The 26,166-nt window shown below is 45.9% G+C and overlaps 2 protein-coding genes across 13 annotated transcripts in view; one reads left to right on the forward strand and one right to left on the reverse strand.

Moving 5' to 3' along the window:
* The first annotated feature begins 418 nt into the window (after positions 1 to 418).
* LOC101925630 (zinc finger protein 880) overlaps positions 419 to 26,166 on the forward strand; it is a 48,110-nt gene continuing 22,362 nt past the window's right edge. For 2 of the 12 annotated variants that reach the window (XM_045378533.3, XM_074024542.1), the window contains exon 1: positions 23,736 to 23,784. In XM_045378533.3, coding sequence (XP_045234468.2) covers positions 23,773 to 23,784 — 12 coding nt within the window. In that variant the 5' untranslated portion in view covers positions 23,736 to 23,772. Of the gene's footprint in view, positions 680 to 9,318; positions 9,554 to 10,757; positions 10,840 to 13,470; positions 13,598 to 14,038; positions 14,168 to 18,036; positions 19,322 to 23,735; positions 23,785 to 26,166 lie in introns of those variants that run through there. The other 10 variants (XM_045378535.3, XM_045378536.3, XM_074024539.1 and 7 more) reach the window with 10 other exon arrangements.
* LOC123570188 (uncharacterized) overlaps positions 21,091 to 26,166 on the reverse strand; it is a 33,824-nt gene continuing 28,748 nt past the window's right edge. The window contains exon 3 of the transcript XR_010583448.2: positions 21,091 to 24,217. The gene's annotated coding sequence lies outside the window, so the exon portion shown is untranslated. The remainder of the gene's footprint in view (positions 24,218 to 26,166) is intronic.

The raw sequence follows: 26,166 nt of genomic DNA on the forward strand, positions 1-26,166 counted from the left end.
AAAAAAAAAAAAAAATAGTTTTTATTTACTTATTTATTTTAGGACAGAGTCTACACTGAGTATAGCACTGGGTCTACACTACGCCCAGGCTGGAGTACAGTGGCCATGATAGCTCAGTGTAGACTCGAACTCTTGGGTTGAAGCGGTCCTCCAGCCTCAGCCTCTCGAGTCGCTGGGACTACAGGGGCCTGCCACCACGGCAGGCTTAAAATTCATTTTAATAGCAGGAAATTTCCTGGATCTAATCATCAACCGAGGCTGCTTTGCCCCGGCAGGATCCCAGTTTGCAGACAGCTGAGCTGCTCCAGTTTCACTGCCAGCAAAACCCGCAAAACAGAGGCACCGGGAGCGTGGCCTAGGGAAGCCCCTCCCCGCCCCGCCCCGCCCCGCCCTCACGGCGGCGCGCGCAGTTTTTTGCAGACCCGGAAGCGGATCGCTTGGATAGAAGGTCACACCGCAGCGCGTCAGTTTCCCTTTGTTTAGATTCAATCTGGGCTTCCCAGCTCCCCCGCGCTTCTGTACCCGGGATCTGAGAGTCAACACAGACCTTGAAATTCCCGCACCGCTCCCTCCACCCCGTGTAAATTCAGGCGTCTCCGTGAGAGTCCGGCGGTCGCTTCCCTGTGTGTTAAAATTGTCGGCGACGGGTCCTGTCCCCGGTCGTTCTGCCTTGGGCCAGGTAAACACGGTTTTTCGAGACTCCTTTCCGCTTAAAACTCTTTACTGACCCATCCTTCTGCCCCGCGCTTTTAAAAGTCCTCACCGCAAGGTGGATTCCCGCCCGGGGAGCCTCCCAACCTGGCCCCAGCCCCAGTCCCGGCGGGGGAGGCCTGTGCCGGGTCCTGGGATCCTTGACACCACACGCCTCTAATAATTCAGTCCCCATCCTTTTCCTCCTTGATCCGGGCCTTCCTACTCCCCAGGCCTCGCCTTCCCAGCCATCGCTACTCCTGATCGTGTGGGGACGTGACTTTTGTCTCAAGACATCCAGGATTCTTCCGTCCCAAATTGCATCCCACTAAAAATGTGCTCTTGACGGAGGTGGGCACCTTATTGTACTCCCCTCCCTATGAATATGTGGAGAAAGATGGTGAAAGAGTGGTAGGAAATAGAAAAATTTGGAAAAAGAAGCATGAGGGAGATCCATAAGCAGACGGCAGAGAGTAGCTAAGAGATTTACAGAGACAGTGAGTGAAGCCGAGAACGTAGCAGGGAGAGAAAAGTAACTGGAGAAACGTAGAGAAAAGCTCGATGTCCAGAGAGATGAAGGACAGAAAGGTAGGGAGAGGGGCATAAAGGGGGAGGCTCCTCACACAGAAAGTTTGGGAGAGGAGGAGGGATTTGTAGCCAGGGCAGACAGAACAGCGTGGTGCTGGGACAGCAAGAGGGGGCAGCCGATGACAAGGAGAGCAGAGGGAGAACCACAGCATGGGGAGGCCTGGGATCCGGGGGCACCAGAGAGTGGGGACAAGTGAGTGTAGCAGGGAAGAGGGAATTTAACAGGGGGAACAGAGAGGAAGCAGAGATAGGGAGGGCAAGAAACAGGCAGATGGAAGAGCCTTCCTAGCAAACTAATCAAAATGAGGGGCTTTTGGACCAGGCACAGTGGATCTCACTTACAATCCCAGCACTTTGGGAAGCCAAGGTGGGCAGATCACTTAAGGTCAGGAGTTCAAGACGAGCCTGGCCAACGTGGTGAAACCCGGTCTCTACTAAAAATACAAAAATTAGCTACGCATGGTGGCGTGTGCCTGTAATCCCACCTACTTGACTGAGGCACAAGAATCTCTTGATCCCAAGAGGTGGAGGTTGCAGTGGTTGCAGTGAGCCGAGATCACACCACTGCACTCCAGCCTGGGTAAGAGGGAGACTGTGTCTCAAAAAAAAAAAAAAAAAAGGCTCTTAGTAAGCATGCTTTTTTTTTTTTTTTTTTTTTTTTTTTTTTTGAGACGGAGTTTCTTGTTGCCCTGGCTGGCATGTGATGGTGCCATCTTGGCTCACCATAACCATCGCCTCCCGGGTTCAAGCGATTCTCCTGCCTCAGCCTCTCCAGTAGCTGGGATTACAGGTACCCGCCACCATGCCTGGCCAACCTTGTATTTTTAATAGAGGTGGGGTTTCTCCATGTTGTTCAGACTGGGCTTGAACTCCCGACCTCAGGCGATCCACCCACCTCGGCCTCCCAAAGTGCTGGGATTACAGGCGTGAGCCACTGGTCCTGGCTGGAAACCATGCTTTTTATCTGCATCTAAACTGAGAGGCAACCATGTGGCACTGCGTCTTTAACCTGTGGAATCTGTACCTGTCTCCAGGTAGACAGTATCAAAATTGAGTTAACTTGTGGGACACACAGCTGCGAGTGTGACACAGAACTCGTCAGCATGGGCCAGACGCGGTGGCTCACGCCTGTAATCCCAACACTTTGGGAGGGTGATTTGAGCAGATCACTTGAGGTCAGGAGTTCAAGACTAGCCTGGCCAACATGATGAAAAATACAAAAATTAGCTGGGAGTAGTGGCATGTGTCTGTAATCCCAGTGACTCGGGAGACTGAGGCAGGAGAATCGCTTGAACCCTGGAGGCAGAGGTTGTGGTGAGCTGAGACTGCGCCACTGCACTCCAGCCTGGGCGACAGTGAAACTCCGTCTCAAACTTGGGGAAAACACACATTTTTGGTGACGAACGGTGTAGTATTCTGTGCTGCATATGAGCGTAGCAAAAACACTGTGTTTTTTTCTTACCTCAAACAGTAAAGGGAAGAGACTTGGCCCACTCACCAGTCTCAGGGCCTGTGATGCCTACTCAGTAGTGACTGGGAATGATCTGTGCCTGCTCCGGGCTGCTGCTGATACTGAGATTGTGCCCCATGTGCCAGCCCCACTCACAGTCCCAGAATGGCATGACATCCTTCCTCATGGTATCATTAATTTTTTTGTCTATAAAATTATTATTATTATTATTTTTTGAGACGGAGTCTCGCTCTGTCACCCAGGCTGGAGTCTAATGGCACAGTCTCTGCTCACTACAACTTCTGCCTCCTGGGTTCAAGCGATTCTCCTCCCTCAGCCTCCCAAGTGTCTGGGACTATAGGCATGTGCCACCACGCCCGGCTAATTTGTGTATTTTTAGTAGAGACGGGGTTTCACCATGTTGGCCAGGCTGGTCTCGAACTCCTGACTTCAGGTGATCTGCCCGCCTTGGCCTCCCAAAATGCTGGGATTACAGGCGGGAGCCACTGCTCCTGGCTTAGGAAATTATTTTGGTCAGCATACTGAAGTGGAGGTATTGTCCATTAAAACACACACACACTCACATACTCACTCGCTGAAGCCTTTATTTTCTTTCCATTCTTCAATCTTTAAAACAAAAAATACTGTATTTACATTTCTCCCTGCAGTAAGTACCCCCTCTTGCATGCTCTATTTTAAGATCACAGTACACTAAAATCTTGTTTATATTCTGTCTTCAATTCTTGCCCCCAGTTCTTGGTTGACTCCATCTAATCAAGTTATCGCATCCACCCATTCCATTGCTCCAGCCACCTACCTGTTTCTAAATTTATTTTTATTTTTTTAATTTTATTTTTTATTTTTTATTTTTTTGAGACAGAGACTCACTCTGTTGTCAGACTGGAGTGCAGTGGCATGATCTAGGCTTACTGCAACCTCTGCCTCCTGGGTTCAAGCGATTTTCCTGCCTCAGCCTCCTGAGTAGCTGGGATTACAAGTGCACACCACCACGCCTGGCTAATTTTTGTATTTTTAGTAGAGACGGAGTTTCACCACGTTGGCCAGGATGGTCTTGATCTCTTGACCTTGTAATCTGCCTGCCTTGACCTCCCAAAGTGCTGGGTTTATAGGCATGAGCCACCACGACTGGCCCCTAAATTTATTTTTAATTAATTATTTATTTTTTTAAGGGATGGGATCTCACTCTGTTGCACAGGCTGGAGTGCAGTGAGGCAGTCATAGCTCACTGTAACCTCGAACTCCTAGGCTCAAGTGATCCTCCTGCCTCAGTCTCCCAAGTAAGTAGGACTATAGGCGTGTACCACTATGCCTGGCTAATATTTTTATTTATTTACTTATTTATTTGTTTTTGAGACAGAGTCTTGCTCTGTCTCCCAGGCTGGAGTGCAGTGGCATAATCATAGCTCACTGTAACCTCGACCTCCTGGGCTCAAACAATTCTCCCACCTCAGCTTCCTGAATAGCTGGGACTACAGGCACATGCCAGTATGCCGCTAATATTTTGTTTTTTTTGTAGAGTTGGGGTCTTGCTATGTTGCCTAGGCTGGTCTCAATTTCCTGGGCTCAAGCGATTCTCCTATCTCGGCCACCCGGGTAGCCAGGACTACAGGTTCATGCCACTGTGCCATGCTAATATTTTGATTTTTTGTAGAGTTAGGGGCTTGCTGTGTTGTCCAGACTGGTCTTAAACTCCTGAGCTCAAGTGATTTTCCCACCTCAGCCTCCCAAAATGTACCCAGATGGAGGCGTCATTCATTAAAACACACTCCTACATACAATAAAGGCTTTATTTTCCTTCTATCTTTAAAACAAAAAATATTATATTAACTACATTTCTTCGTCTAGGAAGTACCCCTCTTCTGTGCTCCCAGAGCTCTGGGATTACAGGGATGAGCCCCTGCACCAGGCTTAATACAGTTTTAAAATTTTTGTCCTCGTCTTTCTTTCGCTGTCAGCAGCAATTTGCACAGCCCATCACTTCCTCTTCTTTTTTCTTGGCTTTGAAGAGATTCTTCATAATTAAAAAAATCTGTTTAACTTTTTTTTTTTTTTTTGAGACGGAGTCTTACTCTATCACCCAGGCTGGAGTGTAGTGGCGTGATCGCAGCTCATTGCAACCTCCGCCTCCCGGGTTTAAGCAATTCTCCCGCCTCAGCCTCCTGTGTAGTCCCGAGCTGGGACTACAGGCGCGCGCCACCACACCTGGCTGATTTTTGTATTTTTAGTATAGACGGAGTTTCACTGTGTTGGCCAGGCTGGTCTTGCACTCCTGACCTTGTGATCCATCCGCCTCGGCCTCCCAAAGTGCTGGGATTACAGGCGTGAGCCACCACGCCTGGTCCCTGTTTAACATTTTTGTCATCACCTTCAGGTCTCCTGAACTGTCTTCTGTGAATATGGCAGTGTCCCACAATTTAGTCCTTAAACCTGTTCTCTCTGCCCACACCCTCTACCTTTCCTTATGATCTCATCTTATGGCTTCAAAACACCACCTGCCTGTCTCAATTTTCCCTCTCTACCCACCCCTCTCCCCTGAATTCCAGAATCGTGTCCATTCGCATTCTGGACATCTCTGCTGGGGCATCCACAGGCATCTCCACCTTCATATGTCCAACAGATACTCCCTGAACTCCCCAAACACCTTGCCCCAGCAGTCCTGCACATCTCGGGTGAGGGACACCCTGTACTTTCTGGGGATTAAGTAAACCTGTCAAATGTTTTTAAAAATAGGAGCTATTTTCTTATTTGTGTTTTCGTTTATAATACAAACAATAAATCACACATTTATTTACACTCCTGTAATCCCAGCTACTTGGGCTAAGGCAGGCAAATCGCTTGAACCCAGGGGGCAGAGGTTGCAGTAAGCCAAGATCACGCCCTGCACTCCAGCCTGTGCGACAGAGTGAGACCCTGTCTCGCAAACACACACACACAAAATTAGCTGGGCGTGGTGGCGGCCGCCTGTAGTCCCAGCTACTCTGGGAGGCTGAGGCAGGAGAATTGCTTGAACCTGGGAGGCAGAGGTTGCAGTGAGCTGATATGCCATTGCACTTCAGCCTGGGTGACTGAGTGAGATTTTTGTCTCAAAAAAAAAAAAACCAAAAAAAGTATTTGCTCGGTTAGGATGGAAATAGGCCTATATGGAAAAGTACAGTTAATGTCTGAGCTGTACATTCATAGAAGCAGTTTCCTGGGAGAAATGGCATCCAGCCCAGTGGAGACCCGCAAGAACAGGTCATGTCCATACATGCCCGCTAGAGGGCAGTGCTGGTGTTGGTCGAGGCTCCGGAGGTCACCTTGAAGGCTAACGGTGTGATCACTGGAGAACAGCTGACATGCAGCCACCTCTCAGTGTAGCCTACATGTCTTCAGAGAGGCCCCTGACAGCAGAGTGTGCCACAGCCTCGGCTCTCACAGTGACTGTCAACCTCTTGAATTTCCGTGTATTTTGAATTCCAGTAGTCGAGGTCAGAATCTCGTGTATGGGGTCTGAGAAGGTGCCATATAACATTCTCCAGGGGAGGGCGGAGTCCAACCACATTCTCTGGGTGGGAGGGAAGTTTACTCCATTTGTCATCTATGGGGGCTGCTAAGGGGTGATGCATCTCTCATGAAGGAAGGAGGAACGCACTCCAAGTTCTTATCACAGCACACATGTCATTCATATAGCAAACTATGTAAGTGGAATTATTTGAAACCTACATAACAGGGGGCCCAGGTTTCTCCTGCCTCAGAGGCTTCATCTGGGCTGTCCCTCTGCCTGGAACTCTCTGGCCGCTCAGCTGCTGGTGACAAACACCCTTCCTTCCCCAGGCCTTTGTTCTGGTAGTACCTTCTTAGGATTCTGTGACCCCCCCGCCGTAGCCCCCGATTTAACACTCCAGCCTGACCCCACCCCAACTCTCCTCCATTTTGAAGTTCTGTGTTTATTTCTTTCCCTTTTCCTGCCACTGTCTGGATCCTGGTGACAGCAAGGGCCCAAGGGGAGCCAAGAGCCAGAAGCGGGGACTGTGCTGGGCTCAACCCCTCTGGGCGGAGCTCAGTCCTAGCTTCACATTTGAGTGCTGAGGCATTTTGCAGAAACATCTCTTGTGCGTCCTTACAGAGATTCTAATTTCAATACTCAGGTGGAGGCCAGGCCTAATATTTAAAGTTGATGCTACAGTAGTTGCTCCCTATCTGCTGGTTTGATTTCTTGATACTCGAATTTAACTGTGGTCTGAAAATATGACACAGAAAGTTCCAAAAATGAAGAATGCACAACTTTTAAATTTCCCACCATTCCAAGTAGTGTGCTGAAATCTAGCACTGTCCCACTCTGTTTTTGAGGAGTCTCACTCCATCGCCCAGGCTGGAGTGCAGTGGCACAATATCGGCTCACCGCAACCTCTGCCTCCCGGGTTCAAGCGATTCTCATGCCTCAGCCTCCCAAGTAGCTGGGATTACAGGCATATACCACCACACCTCACTAATTTTTTGTATTTTTAGTAGAGATAGAGTTTCACCATGTTGCCCAGGCTGGTCTTGAACTCCTGAGCTCAGGCAATCCACCTACCTTGGCCTCCCAAAGTGCTAGGATTACAGGTGTGAGCCACTGTACCCAGCCAGTCCCATTCTCTTTTGCCTAGGACTTGAATCATCTCCTTTTCTGGTATATCTAGGCAGTACAGTCATCCCTCAGTATCAGAGGGATTACTTCCATGACCCCTGAGGATACCAAAGTCAGGTGATCTTCAAGTCCTTTATGTAAAGTTGCGCAGTACAGCCATACACTGCATAATGACATTTTGGTCAGCGATCAACTGTATGATGGTAGTTCCATAAGATTACACTGTTACACTGGAGCTGAAAAATTCCTGTTGCCTAGCTACATCAGAGCAGTCATGACGTCATAGTGCAGTGCATTCCTTGTGTCTGTGGTGATGCTGGGGGAAACAAACCTGGATCTTTGCCAGGCAGCTTTAACCTGGCTGTGGGTGAGGATGACACTGTGATGCTCTTAGAGGTGGTTCATGAGGAATGGACGAATAAGTTGTTGGAACTGATACAAGAACACATAGCTGAAGAAGAGGTGAGAGGATAGGAATGTGAAGGAAAGGAAAAAAAAATCCAGGAAATTTCACAGTGAAGGGTTTAGCAGAAACTGGTACAGACCTCCACAAGCTTCTTTAAAAGTTTGAAAACATGAACTCCAACACCAAAAGGTGTTTATTTATTTCTTTATCTTATTTTTTGAGACAGGGTCTTGTTCTGTCACCCAGACTGGAGTGTAGTAGTGTGATCTTGGCTCACTGCAATCTCTGCTTCCCAGGTTCAAGCAATTCTCCTGCCTCAGGTTCCTGAGTAGCTGGGATTACAGGTGCCTGCCATTATGCCCGGCTAATTTTTTTTTTTTTTTTTTTGAGATGGAGTCTCACTCTGTTACCCAGGCTCGGCTCACTGCAACCTCAGCCTCCCGGATTCAAGCGGTTCTCCTGCCTCAGCCTCCTGAGTAGCTGGGATTACAGGCGTATGCCACCATGCCCAGCTAATTTTTGTATTTTTAGTAGGGACGAGGTTTCACCATGTTGGTCAGGCTGGTGTCAAACTCCTGACCTCGTGATCTGCCCGCCTCGGCCTCCCAAAGTGCTTGGATTGCAGGCCTGAGCCACAGCACGCGGCCTAATGTCTGTATTTTTAGTAGAGATGGGGATTCACCATTTTGGCCAGGCTAGTCCCAAACTCTTGACCTGGTGTGATCTGCCTGCCTCGGCCTCCCAAAGTTCTGGGGTTACAGGAGTGAGCCACCGCACCCAACCCCAGAAGGTGTTTATTAATGGAAAGGAAAGTTTATGGTGCATTAACTGCTCACAATAACATTTAGGAAGAAAAAATAAGCAAGTAAACCACCATGGATATTTTTCTTCCTATCTCATTTCCTAATCAGCTGATTTTTTTTTTGAGACCAAGTCTCGCTCTGTCACCAGGCTGGAGTGCAGTGGTGTGGTCTTGGCTCACTGGAACCTCCACCTCCCGGGTTCAAGCGACTCTCCTGCCTCAACCTACCAAGTAGTTGGGACTACAAGCATGCGCCACCACTCCTAGCTAATTTTTGTATTTTTAGTAGAGATGGGGTTTCACCATGTTGGCCAGGATGGTCTCGATCTCTTGACCTCATGATCCGCCCGCCTCGGCCTCCCAGTGTGCGGGGATTACTGGCATGAGCTACTGTGTACAGCTATACAATGTGTGTTTTAAGCTAAATGTTATTATAAAAGTCAAAAAGTTAAATTTAGAAGTTTATAATGTCAAAAAGTTACAGTAAGCTGAGGTTAATTTGTTATTGAGAAAAAAATATTTTTTATGTTAGTGTAGCCTAAATATACAGTAAGTACGTATGTACGTATTTATTTTTGTGACAGCCTCTCACACTGTCGCCCAGGCTGGAATGCAGTGGTGCGATTATGGCTCACTGCAGCCTCAACCTCTTAAGTTCAGGTGATCGTCCCACCACAGCTTCCTGGGTAGCTGGGACTACAGGTGTGTTCCACTATGCCTCAACTTATTTTTTGTATTTTTTTTTTTTGTAGACACAGGAGTCTCATGTTGCCCAAACTGGTCTCGAACTTCTGGGCTCAAGCAATCTGCCTACCTCGTTCTCCAAATGTGCTGAGATTACAGGCATGAGCCACCACGCCTGGCTGAGTATTCAGTATTTATAAAATCTACAGTGGTACACAGTTATGTCATAGGCCATCACATTCGATCACCACACACTCACCGACTCATCCAGAGCAATTTCTAGTCTTGCAAGTACCATTCGTGGTAAGTGCCCTAGACAGTTGTACCATTTTTTAAACATTTATATCATATTAGTACTGTACCTTTTCTATGTTGAGACATGTTTTTATTTACAAGTACATACCACTGTGTCATAGTTGCCTGTAGTATTCAGTACATAACATGATGTGCAGGTTTTTAGCAATAGGCTATACCATATACCCTAGATGTGTAGTAGACTTAACCTGTAGTAGACATAAACCATCTTGGTTTATGTCGTGTAGTCTGTAATGAAATGGTCTGAAAACACATTTCACAGAACAGGCCCCGTTACTAAGCAGTGTATGACTGTATTTGCGTATAAATTACACACATCCTCCCATAGACTTTAAAAAATCTCTTGATTACTTATAATGGATTGATGAAACTTATAATGGATTAATGAAATTTATAAATGCTATATAGTTGTTATACTCTGTTGTTTTCTTGTGTTATTTTCATTGTTTGTTACTTTTTGGTTTCTTTCCCCTTTTTTTGTAATTATTTCAGTCTGTCATTGGTTGAATCTCTGGATTTGGACCCTAGAAATCCTGAGGGCCGAGTGTAGACTCTGTCTGCCCATTAGTCAGTGAATAGTCTTTTTGATCTGGTCCACTTTTGGGGTATCTCAGTCCTTTTGCTTTAGTATTCCCCAAGCATGTGAATATTGATGCTGGCAGTTTGGATATGCCAGTGAGAAGCTGTTACATGCATAATTTAAGTGGAGTAAATAGAGGTCAGTACTGTTTGAGGTTCCAGGCATCCACTGGGCATCTTGGAACATATCCCCCATGGATAAGGAGATTCCACTGTGTTCTGTGTCTGGCGCTGAGCACCAAGGCTCTATGTCCTCCAGTTCTGAGGGATTACATGAGCCTGGGCTCCACAGAGAGGGGAGGGGGGCTGTGCTCTCCATGGAGTTTGGTCACAGCTGAGTCTGTTCCCTGAATGAGGCGGCTCAGTCCAGCCCGGTTCCGTGCTGCTGCAGCGTGCGTGCGGGCTTCTCCAGGAGGGAAACGAGTCCTGAATAAACAAGTAAAAACTTCACTCATTCTTCTGGTAGGAGTTTCTTGTCCCTGCATCAACTCTGGTGCAGTGGGCAGCAGAGGACATTTTCCACAGGGTGAGGTCTCACCTGTGTGTGTGGTTGTGGCACAGGAAGGGGAACGTGTTGATTCTGAGCAGTAATCAGCCTATTTTTGACATTTAGGATTGACTTCTAAACAGTCATGCTATGCGATGAAGAAGCCCAGAAGAGGGAAGCAAAGGAGTCAGGGATGGCTCTTCCTCAGGTGAACGGATATTCTCGGCGGATTGTTCTATCTCTGTTTCTTTCTGAAATGTCTGAAGTGTCCTGCCTGACAGGTTTGCTCACCCTCACCCTCTCAGCTTCCATCTCTCGTGACCCAGTGACATGAACTTGGGAAGAGGCGGCACTGGGCATGGGCCTGGGAAGGGCTCACACCAGACATGGATGGAGACGGGGTGAGGGTCCCGTGGTGTGAGTGCTGTTGGGCAGCAGGGATTGTTCAGGGGCCACATCTGGATGCACTGTCAGCTCTCTGTGGACCAGGATTAGAGCAGCTGCCACTGGAAGTCACGTATTCATGTGCACAAGTACCTGGTAAATTCTGGAAAAGGAGTTCAGGAAGGAGAAATAATTTCTGTCTGATTTTTACTACATTTGAAGCTAAACACCTTTCCTACTTTCTTGTGTCTGGCTTGGTTCAGGGAGGACATTGTTTCTTCTTTCTCAGCACGGTCCTCCCATGGAGAGTGGTGTTCCTGCAGGGAGTCTGGTACGGCATCTGGGTTAGGTGAAAAAAACCTGTAATTTTGCACAGAGATTGAAGCAGAATTTTTTTTGTCATTAAAGAGGTGGAAATTATATTCATTCTTGTTCAGCAATTATTGTTATATTTTTTATGTTAAACATCAAACTACGTATATATTTGTTTTAGAGAAGACACCAAACGTGCAGCGTAGGCCATCGCATACCAAGTCTCCCCTGCCCTGCCCTGTGTGGTTTCCCACCCTCCCTGTGTGTCACTGGCGACCCACTGCTGCCAGCTCTGTGGCAAGAGCGAGAGCAAGTCCTGTAGAAATTTATTTTTACAGCATTGGCCGGGCACAGTGGCTCACGCCTGTAATCCCAGCACTTTGGGATGCCAAGGCAGGCAGATCACCTGAGGTCAGGGAGACCAGCCTGGCCAACACAGTGAAACCTTGTCTCTACTAAAAATACAAAATTAGGCTGGTGTGGTGGTACACGCCTGTAATCCCAGTTACTTGGGAGGCTTAGGCAGGAGAATCCTTTGAACCCAAGAGACAGGTTTCAGTGAGTCGAGATGGCGCCATTGCACTCCAGCCTGAGCGACAGAGCGTCTCAAAAGAAAAAGAAAAAGAAAATAAATCAGTCACCTCTCTTGTTTTTTGTGCTTGGCGTGGTTCAGGGACCACGCGCACCAATCAGCCCAGGAGGAGTCTCTGGAAGTCCTGAGCTTTGTCTTCGATGTGTCCTCTCTGGACTTTGCTTGTCACCTCCTCACTGAAGAGGGTGACCAGGTTCTGCTCAGGAGCTCCCCTTTCTGCACCTGCTTTGCAGCCTGTGTGAGGCCATAGGAAGCTGGGGTCCGCACTGCCACCTAGTGTCTGCCTGCGTTACTGCGGGCTCTGATTTATGCTGGTGCCTTTGTTCTCAGTGGCTTCCTGATCTGGGGCGCTGTTAGTTCAGAGCTTCTGTTCAACCAAGACAGAACGTTGTCCCTCAGGAGAAGTCTGGAGTTTGTGGTTTCCTCTGGATGATGGCACATCATGCCTGAGCAGGGGCTCAGGCTAATGTGTTCATGCATTTTCCCACTGGGCTCCCAGCAGGTTGACTTGGTGCTTCTTTGGGGTGCAGGAACTTGCTAAGGGCCTTCTACATTTCTCACAAAGCCAATTGGTCTGTGTATTGTTTAATTTTTGTCTCCATGGGGACAGAAAGGTCTGTGGCTTCGTATTCCTCTGTCTTGCTGACATTACTCTTTTAGTAGAGTTGTGGATTTCGTACACAGGTCTGCAATGTCTTTTAGTTAGGGGCCATGTATATTTGCTAAGGGAGAGGTAGGATGTTTCTTTTGTGTGTGTCATTTATAATTAGTGCTGCTAAAGAAGGACACTTGTTTTCTTTCTTTCTTTTTTTTTTTTTTTTTTTTGAGATGGAGTGTTTTACTCTTGTTGCTGAGGCTGGAGTGTAATGGCATGAACTTGGCTCACTGCAACCTCTGTCTCCCAGGTTCAAGCAATTCTCCTGTCTCAGCCTCCCGAGTAGTCGGCATTACGGGCGCCCAGCACCATGCCTGGCTAATTTTTGTATTTTTAGTAGAGACGGGGTTTCACCATGTTGGCCAGGCTCGTCTCAAACTCCTGACCTCAGGTGATCCATCTGCTTCGGCCTTCCAGAGTGCTGGGATTATAGGCGTGAGCCACTGCGCCCGTCCTATTTGTTAAATTAGTGTATAATATTCTTAAATTTTGTGTCATGTATCACTGTTTTATTAATGAAATAAATCAATAAACTCCATTGGCGTTTGCTAATACCTACATATGTAGACTTTAATGGACAAAAGTGTATTTGTAGGGCAGGGTTAGTGGTGTATGCCTATAATCCCACCTTCTTGGGAGGCTGGGGAAGGATTAAACTCTTCCCTTGAATCTAGGAGTTTGCGATCTTTCTGGGCAACCTAGTAAAACCCCATCTGAATTTTTAAAAATACTATATATTTTTGAATGTGGGTATTTACTAGAGATTGGAGTTGAAGTTTCTATGTTTTTTAATGATCTGCCATTTTCAATAGCTTAATATTAAAAAATGTTTATAAACTAAATTGCATACAATTTATACATTTTTAGTGTTGCAAACAATGTGGTCCTCATTTTAGGGACACTTGACGTTCATGGACGTGGCCATCGAATTCTCTCAGGAGGAGTGGAAATGCCTGGACCCTGGACAGAGGGCTTTGTACAGAGACGTGATGTTGGAGAACTACAGGAACCTGGTCTCTCTGGGTGAGGATACCTTCCCTCCAGAAGCCGGGATCTGCTTTAATCTATCTTTGCATTTTCTCTTGGTTGCCTCTTAGGAGCCCCTAAATTGCTTAACTGAGGTAGAAACCTTGTTGACTCAAATGAAAAGTTCTATTATGCTCTCTGGATTTGAAATGTGTCCTGTCTTCAGATGGTCTGCCCCCTTCATGATATGTCATTAGGTGGCACCAGATAACCAGTTCTCTGTTTTCTCCCCTGTGCTTACAAGTCAGTAGTTCTTGGAAGAGATCTCGATGTCTACATATTACAGTATTCCCTAAGCATTCAGAAGGAGCCAGTCTGTGGGTGAACTTGTGAAATATTATTCTTGATCCATTTGCAATATCCCCTCTCTTACCTAAACATAGGGCTTGGATTTTGGAAATGCCCCAGCACATCTTGTTTCTTTCTTTTTATTAACAGGAATCTGTCCTCCTGACCTAACTATTATTTCCATGTTGAAGCAAAGGAGAGAGCCCTTGACTCTGCAGAGTGGAGTTAAAATAGTAAAAAATCCAGATGGAAGGGAATGTGTCAGAAGCGTGAACACAGGTAACAGCTCTGATGGGCAGTGTGGAAGCCATAGTTTTTATTTTTTTATTTTTGAGCCAGGGTGTTCCACTATCACCCAGGCTGTAGTGCAGTGGCAGTCATAGCTCACTGCAGCCTCAAACTCCTGGACTCAAGCAATCCTCCTGCCTTGGCCTCCCAAAGTTGTAGATTACAGATTACAGCTACTGCACCTTGCAAAGCCATACTTTTTTTTTTTTTTTTTTTTTTTTTTTTTTTTGAGATGTTGTCTCGCTCTGTTGCTCAGGATGGAGTGCAGTGGTGTGATCTCAGCTCACTGCAACTTCTGCCTCCCAGATTCAAGCAATTCTCCTGCCTCAGCCTCCCCAGTAGCTGGGATTACAGGCATGTGTCACCACACCCAGCTAATTTTTGTACTTTTAGGAAGGATGCGGTTTCACTATGTTGGACAGGCTGTTCTCAAACTCCTGACCTCAAGTGATCTGCCTGCCTCAGCCTCCCAAAGTCCTGGGATTACAGACGTGAGCCACCGCACCCAGCCCATACTAACTCTTAAAAGAGTGTGTGGGAAACTCTCTACAGGTGGGACGTTCTGTGAGAAAAGAAAAGCTTAAATCCTAGGCATTCTGAATGGAAATATTCTTTGCTCTCTCATTCAGCTCTACAAATGTGTAATAGTTTCATCTTTTCACCCGTGAGTGGTGTTCCAGCCCAGAGACAAAAGCAAAGTCTTTATCATGATGGACAGCACCCTGTCATGTGGCTTCTATGAACTTCTGTTCCATGATTCTGAAGAACACAGGGAGCATTGTTGCCACGGGTCTCTTTCGCCTGTGGTCTTTCTTTCTGTGCTTGATTCCATCTGATGCTCAGTTTCTGTCCCTATAGGTCAAAGCTGAGGTCTTCATAGACCTACCCCCTTGACCTATTCATGGTCCACCCCATTTCCTGTACTGGGAAGACGTAATCAGGAAATGGGAAAACACGAGCTACTCTTTTTTGCATCTGGGTCCTGGAAACTACAGGTGCCTCCAGCCCCCTCTGCCTGTTCAGGTCTGTTTGAGATGGGAAAAAGCCAGTGATTTTCCTATTCTCACATGCCGCTCAGCACAGAACATTTCACTTCTGGTCACCAAAATGTGTGGGGATTTCTCCCCATCAACAAATAATTTTTCACTGGATCTTTACTGGGTTTTCTATAATTCGTTTCTAACACTGTCTACCTGGAGTTAGAATCAGATCCCACAGGCTGAGAGTCGCCCACCTCAGCCACCGCTTGCTAGTAGTAGGTTGTCACCTTTCCGTCTGACCAACCAGCTGTAAGTTGGGTTCCCTCAACCCCCTTCTTGGGTTGATTACTTTGCTAGGGTGGCTCACAGAACTCAGTGAAACACTTTGTTAGGTTCATTGGCTCATGATGAAGTATGTTTCTAAGGATACAGATGGACAGCCAGATGAGGAGATTCACAGGGCAAGGCACGTGGGAAGAGTCACCGGGTGTGCCACCCTCCAGGCACCTGCCTGTCTTCAGCATTTGGAAGCTCATGACCCCATAGTTCAGGGATCTTTATGGAGGCTTCATCACATAGGCGTGACTGATATTAACTCAATCTCCAGCCCCTCTCCTAGAAGATAGTGGGTGAGGCTGACAGTTTCATGCTTCTAAGTATGGCCTGGTCTTTCTGGTGATCAGCCCCATCCAGGAACCCACAAAGGTTGCCTCATTAGAGCAGATCACACTCACACCACCCAGGACATCCCAAGGTCTTTGGAGCTCTGTGTCAGGAACCGGGGAATAGACCAATGTATGCATTTCTTCTTATTCCACAAGGCCCCTCAGCCATTCTTCAGTTGTGCTTCATCCACACTTTACTGCTGTGTGTCACAGGGGAGTAGGTGGCTCTTCTGAGATGGTTACTCAGCTGAGTGGGAAAGACAGTCAACAGAAAGACCCCGTGTTGGATCCCTAGATCCTCGTGGGGAGCATGGCACAAAATAGCCACCAGATGATGCCTCTGGTTTTAACACTACCGTCATTTGTTCAAACCACTGTTACTTTCATCTTGTACCTTTCCATGTATTACAAATCAACTTGGTTTTTGTATATTTAATCAGCAGTTCTATATTTCATATGATACTCTTTGTGTTTATTATTTTGTATCTGTGGGGCTATAGTATCAGGGAATGGCCCATTGGTTTATATATTTATGAGTTTGTTTTTTTTTTAATGGCACAGGGTATGCCTCAGCAGGAGATTCTCTAAAACCTATAGACACTCCAGAAATGTTTGAATGGGAGTTTAAATATTTGTTTTCCTTCGTTTTACCTGACATAGTAGCTACTATTAAACAGCACTTTTGCCAATTAAATTTGTTACAGTGTATAATATGGAAATTTTTCATATCTTAAGAATATGCTCTTTTAAAGTTATTGCCATCTTAATCTCAGAAATACCATTACGTTGACTTGCCATAATTTGTTATTTAAGACTGAGGGGCAAAACTCAAACCATATCTTCCTCTGTCTGGTCTTGCACCACACAACAAGAAACACAGAAAACTTATGTGACCGAATGTGAGTTTTCTTCCACCAATAAGCAGTCAGTTCTGCAGCAGATACTCACTGGGTTCCCTTGGATTTGATTCTGATGCTGTGTACCTGGAGAGCACATCACATCCCACAGGTTGAGGGCTCAGTCTCCAATACTGCCCCCTTTCAGACACTGGTCATAAGTCCAGACCTCTGCAACTTTCGACCAACCAGCTTCAAAAGTTGGGGTTCCCATTGCTCCCTCTTTGGGTTTGATTAATTTGCTAGAGTGGTTCACAGAACTCATGGTAATACATACTTAACATTTACAGAGGCCGGGCGCGGTGGCTCAAGCCTGTAATCCCAGCACTTTGGGAGGCCGAGACGGGCGGATCACGAGGTCAGGAGATCGAGACCATCCTGGCTAACACGGTGAAACCCCGTCTCTACTAAAAGATACAAAAAACTAGCCGGGCGCGGTGGCGGGCGCCTGTAGTCCCAACTACTTGGGAGGCTGAGGCAGGAGAATGGCGTGAACCCGGGAGGCGGAGCTTGCAGTGAGCTGAGATCCGGCCACTGCACTCCAGCCTGGGCGACAGAGCGAGACTCCGTCTCAAAAAAAAAAAAAAAAAAAAAAAAAACATTTACAGGGTTTATTATACAGAGTATTTTAAAGGATCCAGGCCCGGCATGGTGGCTCACATCTGTAACCCAAGAATTTTTTGAGGCTGAGGTGGGCGGATTGCTTGATCCCAGGAGTTTGAAACCAGCAACATAATGAGACCTTATTTCTACAAAAAATTTAAAAATTAGCCAGGCACGGTAGTGCATACCTTGTAGTCTCAACTACGCAGGAGGACGCTTGAGCCCAGGAGTTTAAGGCTGCTGTGAGCTGTGATCACGCCACTGCACTGCAGCCTGGGTGACAGAGCAAGACCTTATTCTAAGTAGATAGAGAAGGATAAATTAACAGATGGAGAGATCATAGGGTCAGGTCTGGGAGAGTCCCCAGCACAAGAGCTTTATGCATATATTATACTATTACTAATGTCTATACAACTGCTCTTAAATGTCTTATTTTCTCTAAGAGACTCATCCCTCCTTTTTCTGAGAAGCTTTCAGTTTCTGCTCTATTTCTCTGCCCTTAATCTTTCTCAAAGTCACCCATAATCCTCCCGAGTCCTGCAGATTCCCCACTGCTCCAGTGCATCACGTCACCCCCTTGTGTTTTCAGCTCTCACAATGTGACATCCAAAGTATGCTGATACTTCTTCCAATGTCTGAGTTGAGTGAGGCAGATTCTAGTCCCTGCACCAGACTGGAAACATGCCAGAATCATGGGTTCATGTCTTCTTTTCTAGGGAGGAGCTGTATATTGGGAAGCAATGCAGAAAACAAGCCTATTAAAAATCAACTTGAATTTACCCTTGAGTCACATCTGTCTGAACTGCAGCTGTTTGAAGCTGGAAGGAAAATTTTTGGAAGGAATCAAGTTGAAAAGTTTACAAACCATCGTTCCTCAGTTTCACCACTGCCAAAAATTCCTTCTACTTTCACGACACACATGTTTAATAAATATAGGAATGATTTTATTGATTTCCCATTACTCCCACAAGAAGAGAAAGCATACGTTAGAGGAAACTCTTATGAATGTAGTGAAGATGGTGAAGTTTGTAGAGTCCCTGCAAGCCTTACTAACCATCAAGTAATCCATAATGCAGAGAAACCTTACAAATGTACTGAATGTGGCAAGGTCTTCAGTCGCAATTCACATCTTGTAGAACATTGGAGGATTCATACTGGACAGAAGCCTTACAAATGTAGTGAATGTGACAAGGTGTTTAATCGCAATTCAAACCTTGCACGACATCAAAGAATTCATACTGGAGAGAAGCCTCACAAATGTAATGAATGTGGCAAAGCATTTAGAGAGTGTTCAGGGCTTACTACCCATCTTGTAATCCATACTGGAGAGAAACCTTACAAATGCAATGAGTGTGGCAAGAACTTCAGACACAAATTTTCTCTAACCAATCATCAGAGAAGTCACACGGCAGAAAAACCTTACAAATGTAATGAATGTGGCAAGGTCTTTAGTCTGCTTTCATACCTTGCACGGCATCAAATAATTCATAGTACAGAGAAGCCCTACAAATGTAACGAATGTGGAAGAGCGTTTCGCAAGCGTCCGGGCCTTATGGCCCATCTTCTAACCCATACTGGGGAGAAACCTTACAAATGTAATGAATGTGACAAAGTCTTTGGACGCAAATTATACTTAACGAACCATCAAAGAATTCATACTGGAGAGAGACCTTACAGGTGTAATGCCTGTGGCAAGGTCTTCAATCAAAATCCACACCTTTCACGCCATCGGAAAATTCATGCTGGAGAGAATTCACTGCGTACCTTACAGAGGCAATGAATGTGGCAAAGTCTTTAGTTACAGTTCACACCTAGCACAGCATTGGAGGACTCAGGAGAAAAACCTTACAAATATCATAAATGTGGCAAAGAATGTAGTTTGCCTTCAAGCCTCATCACCCGTCTCTTGATCTATGCTGAAAGGAAACCTTACAAATGTAAAGTTAATAACATATACACACACACGTACAAATAATCAATAAAGAGAGAAGAGTTATATCAGAATAGAGCATTTAATGAAAACTACCAGTATAGCATATTTTTTTTTTTTTTTTTTTTGAGACGGAGTCTAGCTCTGTTGCCCAGGCTGGAGTGCAATGGCCGGATCTCAGCTCACTGCAAGCCCCGCCTCCTGGGTTCACGCCATTCTCCTGCCTCAGCCTCCCGAGTAGCTGGGAGTACAGGCGCCCATCACCTCGCCCGGCTAATTTTTTTTGTATTTTAGTAGAGACGGGGTTTCACCGTGTTAGCCAGGATGGTCTCGATCTCCTGAATTCGTGATCCGCCCGTCTCGGCCTCCCACAGTGCTGGGATTACAGGCTTGAGCCACCGCGCCCGGCCTAGCATATTCTTAAGTAGGATTCACGTTTAACTGCTGGCACTATAATTTGTAACTCTTTGATTTAGAATGTACATACTTCTCAAGTTTTAAGTAACAAAGTTTAGAGTTTTTTTTTTCCTTTTTTTTTTTTTTTTTGAGACCAAGTCTCGCTGTATCACCGAGGCTGGAGTGCAGTGGCATGATCTTGACTCACTGCAACCTCTGCCTCCCGGGTTCAAGCGATTCTCCCACCTCAGCCTCCTCAGTAGCTGGGATTACAGGCATGCGCCACTACTGCCCAGCTAATTTTTGTATTTTTAGTAGAGACGGGGTTTCCCCATGTTGGCCAGGCTGGTCTCAAACTCTTGACCTCAAGTGATCCATTGGCCTTGGCCTCCCAAAGTGCTGGGATTACAGGTGTGAGCCACAGCGCCTGGCCTTGTTTAACTTTTTCTTAGTGGGAATGAATCACATCCTTTCTACCAACATTGTTTAATCTTACCTCAGGAGGATACTTTATAGTAGAGAATAATGTCCCATTAGGATTTTAAGGTTGAAGCAACCAGAACAATGTGTGTGTGTGAGAGAGAGAGACAAAACAACATACGCTTTTGGGTGCATATACTTAGGTAAGTATGATTTTGAGTAATTACACTTAGTACTTGAGTTAGTCTCTGTGTACTCTGGCAAAGGATGCTTATGTGGGTGAAGTCAAAATCACTTTGTGAATAGCAGTGCAATGTCAGCCTTGTACACCCTCAAATGTGCATCACTGTTAATGAGTATGCCCTGTATTATGTTTCTATATGCCTCTTTCTTGTGTGCCAAATAAGACCTATGGCATGTACCTTCATTTTCATGCAGCAAAAATAAATAGTAATATGACAAATATTAGGAAATAGAAAGTGGGGCCGGGCACGGTGGCTCACGCCTATAATCCCAGCACTTTGGGAGGCCGAGGCAGGTGGATTAGCTGAGATCGGGAGTTTGAGACCAGCCTGACCAACATGGAGAAACCCTGTCTCTACTAAAAATGCAGAATTAGCCGGGCGTGGTGGCACATGCCTGTAATCCTAGCTACTTGGGAGACTGAGGCAGGAGAATCACTTGAACCTGGGAGGCAGAGGTTGTGGTGAGACGAGATCGTGCCATTGCACTCCAGCCTGGGCAACAAGAGCGAAACTCCGTCTCAAAAAAAAAAAATTAAAAAAAAAAGAAAGTATGGGTTGAAGGTAAAAATACTGTAACATGGTCGGGTGTGGGGGCTCACGCCTGTAATCTCAGCACTTCGAGAGGCTGAGTTGGGCGGATCATGAGGTCAGCAGATCAAGACCATCCTGGCCAACATGGTGAAACCCCATCTCTACTAAAAATACAAAAAAAAAAAAAAAAAAAATTAGCTGGGCATGGTGGTGTGCACCTGTAATCCCAGCTACTTGGGAGGCTGAGGGAGAATTGCTTGAACCTGGGAGGCAGAGGTTGCAGTGAACTGAGATTGCACCACTGCACTCCAGCCTGGCGACAGAGCAAGGCTCTGTCTCAAAAACAAACAAACAAAAACTACTGTAACACAATTTCTTTTTGTACTTGTAGTGTTCAGTGACACCATTTGAAAACATTAATGTTCATCCATTTTCTTTTAAGTCGAAGCACACAGAAAGGAAATTTTGTTTTGGTACATTAACTAGAAACTTCATATAGTCACCCTCACAACTTTTTTGGTGATTTGAATTTTTGACTACTTTTCTGGAACTTGTTTGAAGTCCCCCTAAGGTTTGGCTTGGATCTTGAGAATGATGATCCCATACACTGATATGGTTTGAGAGTGTTTTATTATATAATGAGGCTTTGTGGGGGAAAGCAGGGTGTACTTTTCCAGCTGGTCCAAAGGTGGCTTCAGAGAACTGGGATAGGTGATGGGCTTGGGGTGTCATGATTGCTAAAGGGTAGGGCTGGGGCGGGGGTACCCCCTTGTGGTTTGAACTTCCAGTTGGTTCCAAAGGAGTGAGCACTGAGGCTTTATTATCAGTTGACCAGATGGGCAGAGTAGGAAGAGGGAGTGCAGAGGTGTAAAAGGCGTTAGTGTTCAGACATCACAAAATGCAGTGAACTCTAGTACAACACTGAGTGCTTCCGCTGGAACTCCTGCCATCTTGGTTAGGAAAGACCCCCAATTTTCTTCATGGTAATATCTTACTATATTCCTTTTATGGATACAGATACAGATGTCATTGCACAATATGATTGTTGAAAATGCTTGTGAAATAGAGTTTAGTAAAATTGCCTAAGGTTTTTGTTTTTGTTTGTTTTTTACAGTAGTTCAATGAAAATTATTGTGGGGAAGTGTTTATAATATGACACCATATAATTTCATAATATCTACAATAAATGTGACATAATTTTGTAATGTATTACACAATAACAATTTTGTCATCTATATTTATTATACGATAAATATAATTTTACTACAAGAGCATTTTTCCAAAAGCTATGGATATGTCATTTTCAGATTATGGTATTATGCAATATATTCCATGCTTCATTTTCAATTGTAATAAAATTATATTTTTTGTATACATACATATTTTCACATCTTTTTCCTACATTGCCTCCAAATTCTATGTTTAATACATTTCTTCTCTGTTTTGCTCTGCTGAAAACTTTAGGGGACAAATAAATGAGGGTGCTGTTTGGAGACAAAATTTTGTGACATGAGACTGGGCATAGTGGCATGCACCTGTAGTCCCAGCTACTTGGGAGGCTGAGGTGGGAGGATCACTTGATCCCAGGAGGTTGAAGCTACAGTTGGTGAGCTGTGATTGTGGTACTGCACTTCAGCCTGGGCGACAGAGGGAGACCGTCTCAAAAAAAAAAAACCGTTGTGACATGAGTATGTCCATAAGACAATGGCAGGTATACACTAGGATTAACATAAATATGAAAAAGAAAACACTTGGCCGGGTGCAGTAGCTCACGCCTGTAATCCCAGCATTTTGGGAGGCCGAGGCAGGCGGATCAGGAGGTCAGGAGTTCAAGACCAGCCTGGCCAACATGGAAAAAACCCCGTCTCTATTAAAAATACAAGACAGTAGCCCGGCGTGGTGGCGGGAGCCTGTAATCCCAGCTACTCAGGAGGCTGAGGCAGGATAATCGCTTGAACCCGGGGGGCGAAGGTTGCAGTGGGCCAAGATCGTGCCACTTCAGCCTGGGCAAAAGAGCGAAACTCTGTCTCAAAAAAAAAAAAGGAAATTACACATTCCGCCCTGGCAGGGTTTTGCATTTCTTTTTTTTGTTTGTTTGTTTGTTTGTTTTTTTGAGACGGAGTCTTGCTCTGTAGCCCGGGCTGGAGTGCAGTGGCCGGATCTCAGCTCACTGCAAGCTCCGCCTCCCGGGTTTACGCCATTCTCCTGCCTCAGCCTCCGGAGTAGCTGGGACTACACGCGCCCGCCACCTCGCCCGGCTAGTTTTTTGTATTTTTAGTAGAGACGGGGTTTCACGGTGTTAGCCAGGATGGTCTCGATCTCCTGACCTCGTGATCCGCCCGTCTCGGCCTCCCAAAGTGCTGGGATTACAGGCTTGAGCCACCGCGCCCGGCCAGGGTTTTGCATTTCAAAGTTTAATTTGCATCCCCTTCTCAAACAATTCCAGAGCTTTAAAATTCTGAAAACTACCGTTTATTATTCATTTATATTTATTTTATTTGCTTCCAATTTATTTATGTATGATTATGTATTCATTTATTTATTAGGCACAAGGTTTCTCTCAGGCGCCCGTGCAGCGGCAGGACCTCGGCTCACTGTAGCCTCCACCTCATGGGCTCAAGCGAGCCTCCCGCCTCAGCATCGGGTATCTAGGACGACATGCGAGCGCCTCTACGGCCGTTTTAAAATTAATTTTAATAGCAGGAATTTTCGTGGATCTAATCATCAACAGACTTTCCCTCTGCGGGGGCACTGTTTCCAGATGGGTGAGCTGCTTCAGTCACCACGGCAGGACTCGCCTCCAAAACGACAGGAGCTAGGAGCTAGGCGGAGGGAAGCGCAGGCCCCGCCCAATTCCACCCCGGCCTGGCCTCTCAGCTGCGCGCGCAGTTTCCTGGAGACCCGGAAGCAGATTACGTGGAGTGACAGTCATGCTACGGCGTGTGAGTTTCCCTTTGTTTAGATTAAATCTGGGATGCTGAGTTCCCTGCGCTTCGGTACCCGGCATCTCAGGGGTCACACAGACCTTGAAATCTCGGCACCGCTCCCTCCACCCCGAGTAAACTCAGACGTTCTAATGAGAGTCCGGCGGTCGCTTCCCTGAGTGTTAAAATTGGACGGAGGCTGGTCCTGTCCCCGGTCTTTCACCATAGGGCCATGTAGACAGCTCCTATCGCAGAGTTTTCCCGCTTCAGATCCTTCAGTGACCCCCTAGACACGCCCCGCGCGGCGTAAAGTTCTCACCCGCGAGATGGATCCAAGTCTTTCCGGTCCCCCAAGCCTGGCCCTCTTTTCTGTGCCGTAAATGAGAAGAAATCTATCTGATGTTTACTGCTGATTGTGATGTTTCCGTCTCCCTTGGGCTTTTGCTAACACCTAAATATTTAGTGGACAAAATTATGTTTAGGTTAGTGCAAAAGTAATGGCAAAACCGCGATCACTTTGCAACAACCTAATATTTATGGGCCAGGGCTGGAATTCCATCTTCTCCGGAAACTAAGGCTGGAGAATTCCTTGAGCACAAGAGTTTGAGACCACTCTGGACAACATAGTGAGACCCCCGTCTCAATTTTTGAAACATATTTTTCAGTATGGGTATTTAATAGAGACTGGAATTAAAGTTTTTGTGTTTTTACATGGTCTAACTTTTTGAAATAGTTTAATATACAATAACGTTTATTAACTGAATTGAGCACAGTTTATACATTTTTATTGTTGCAAACATGCTGAAATGCACATTATTAAAAATAACAGTGACAGCCAGGCACAGTGGTGCACACCTATCATTCTAGTTACTCGGAGAGGGTTATCATTTGAGGCTAGGAGTTCAAGGCTGTAATGTGCAATGAATAAGCCATTGCACTGCAACCTGGACACCTTAAAAAACAAACAAAAAGACAAATATCTAAAAAAGAGGTCATTGAGAGACAACTCTTTCAGGTGTCATGTATATGTTTACTAGAGTATATGTGTGTGAGTGTATATATGTATATGAATAAGTGTGTGTATGTGATTGTGCGTGAGTGCACAGATGAGTAAGTCTATTGTTTTTATCAAAGGCACATCATCAGTTTATATACATCTTATATCTTTTAACAGTTGAAATTACATCTTATATATTTTCATGACCTTAAAATTGTTCTACACGGTTATGATAATGAGTCGATGGCTGTAAGGATAGTAACTTATTATGGGGATACATGTGTGACAGTTTCTTTTTTTTTTTTTTTTTTTTTTTTGAGACGGAGTCTCGCTCTGTCACCCAGGCTGGAGTGCAGTGGCCGGATCTCGGCTCACTGCAAGCTCCGCCTCCCGGGTTCACGCCATTCTCCTGCCTCAGCCTCCCGAGTAGCTGGGACTACAGGCGCCCGCCACCTCGCCCGGCTAGTTTTTTGTATTTTTTAGTAGAGACGGGGTTTCACCGTGTTAACCAGGATGGTCTCGATCTCCCGACCTCGTGATCCGCCCGTCTCGGCCTCCCAAAGTGCTGGGATTACAGGCTTGAGCCACCGCGCCCGGCCTTGTGTGACAGTTTCTTGATTTAATACAGGAACTTGTTTTAACTGTACTCAATTAGGTCGTTGTCTGTCAATTTACTTTTGATGCTGATCTGTTACTTTATTGTTTGATCTTTCTTTTTTCTTTTTTTGAGACGGAGTCTCTCTTTGTCACCCAGGCTGGAGTGCAGTGGCACCATCTCAGGTCACTGCAACCTCCGCCTCCCGAGTTCAAGTGATCCTCCTATCTCAGCCTCCCGAGTACCTGGGACTACAGGTGCCATGCCCAGCTAACTTTTGTTATTTTTGGTAGAGACAGGGTTTCACCATGTTGGCTAGGATGGTCTTCAACTCCTGACTTCAAATGATCCACCTGCCTTGGCCTCCCAAAGTGCTGGGATTACAGGAGTGAGCCACTGTGCCTGGCCTAATTCTTAAAGTTTGATTCTAATGCCCAGACACCTGGGATCTGTGCTTACTCTGCCATTTTTAGCCTTCACACCTGGGGCAAGTTTCTTAGAATGTCTGTGAAAGAGTTGTCTGTTCAGTAGGATGGGAACAGATTGTTCTTTCATGGGCTTTTGTTGTAATAGCAGTTAGCACATGTAAAACATTTAGAATATGCCAGGTGAGGTGGCTCACACCTGTAATCCCAGCACTTTGGGAGGCCAAGGCAGGCGGATCACAAGGTCAGGAGATCGAGACCATCCTGGCTAACACAGTGAAACCCCGTCTCTACTAAAAATACAAAAAATTAGCCGGGCGTGGTGGCAGGCACCTGTACTCCCAGCTACTTGGGAGGCTGAGGTAGGAGAATGGCGTGAACCC

This window comes from Macaca fascicularis, chromosome 19 (genome assembly GCF_037993035.2).
Source record: "Macaca fascicularis isolate 582-1 chromosome 19, T2T-MFA8v1.1".
Taxonomy (NCBI): Eukaryota; Metazoa; Chordata; class Mammalia; order Primates; family Cercopithecidae; genus Macaca; species Macaca fascicularis.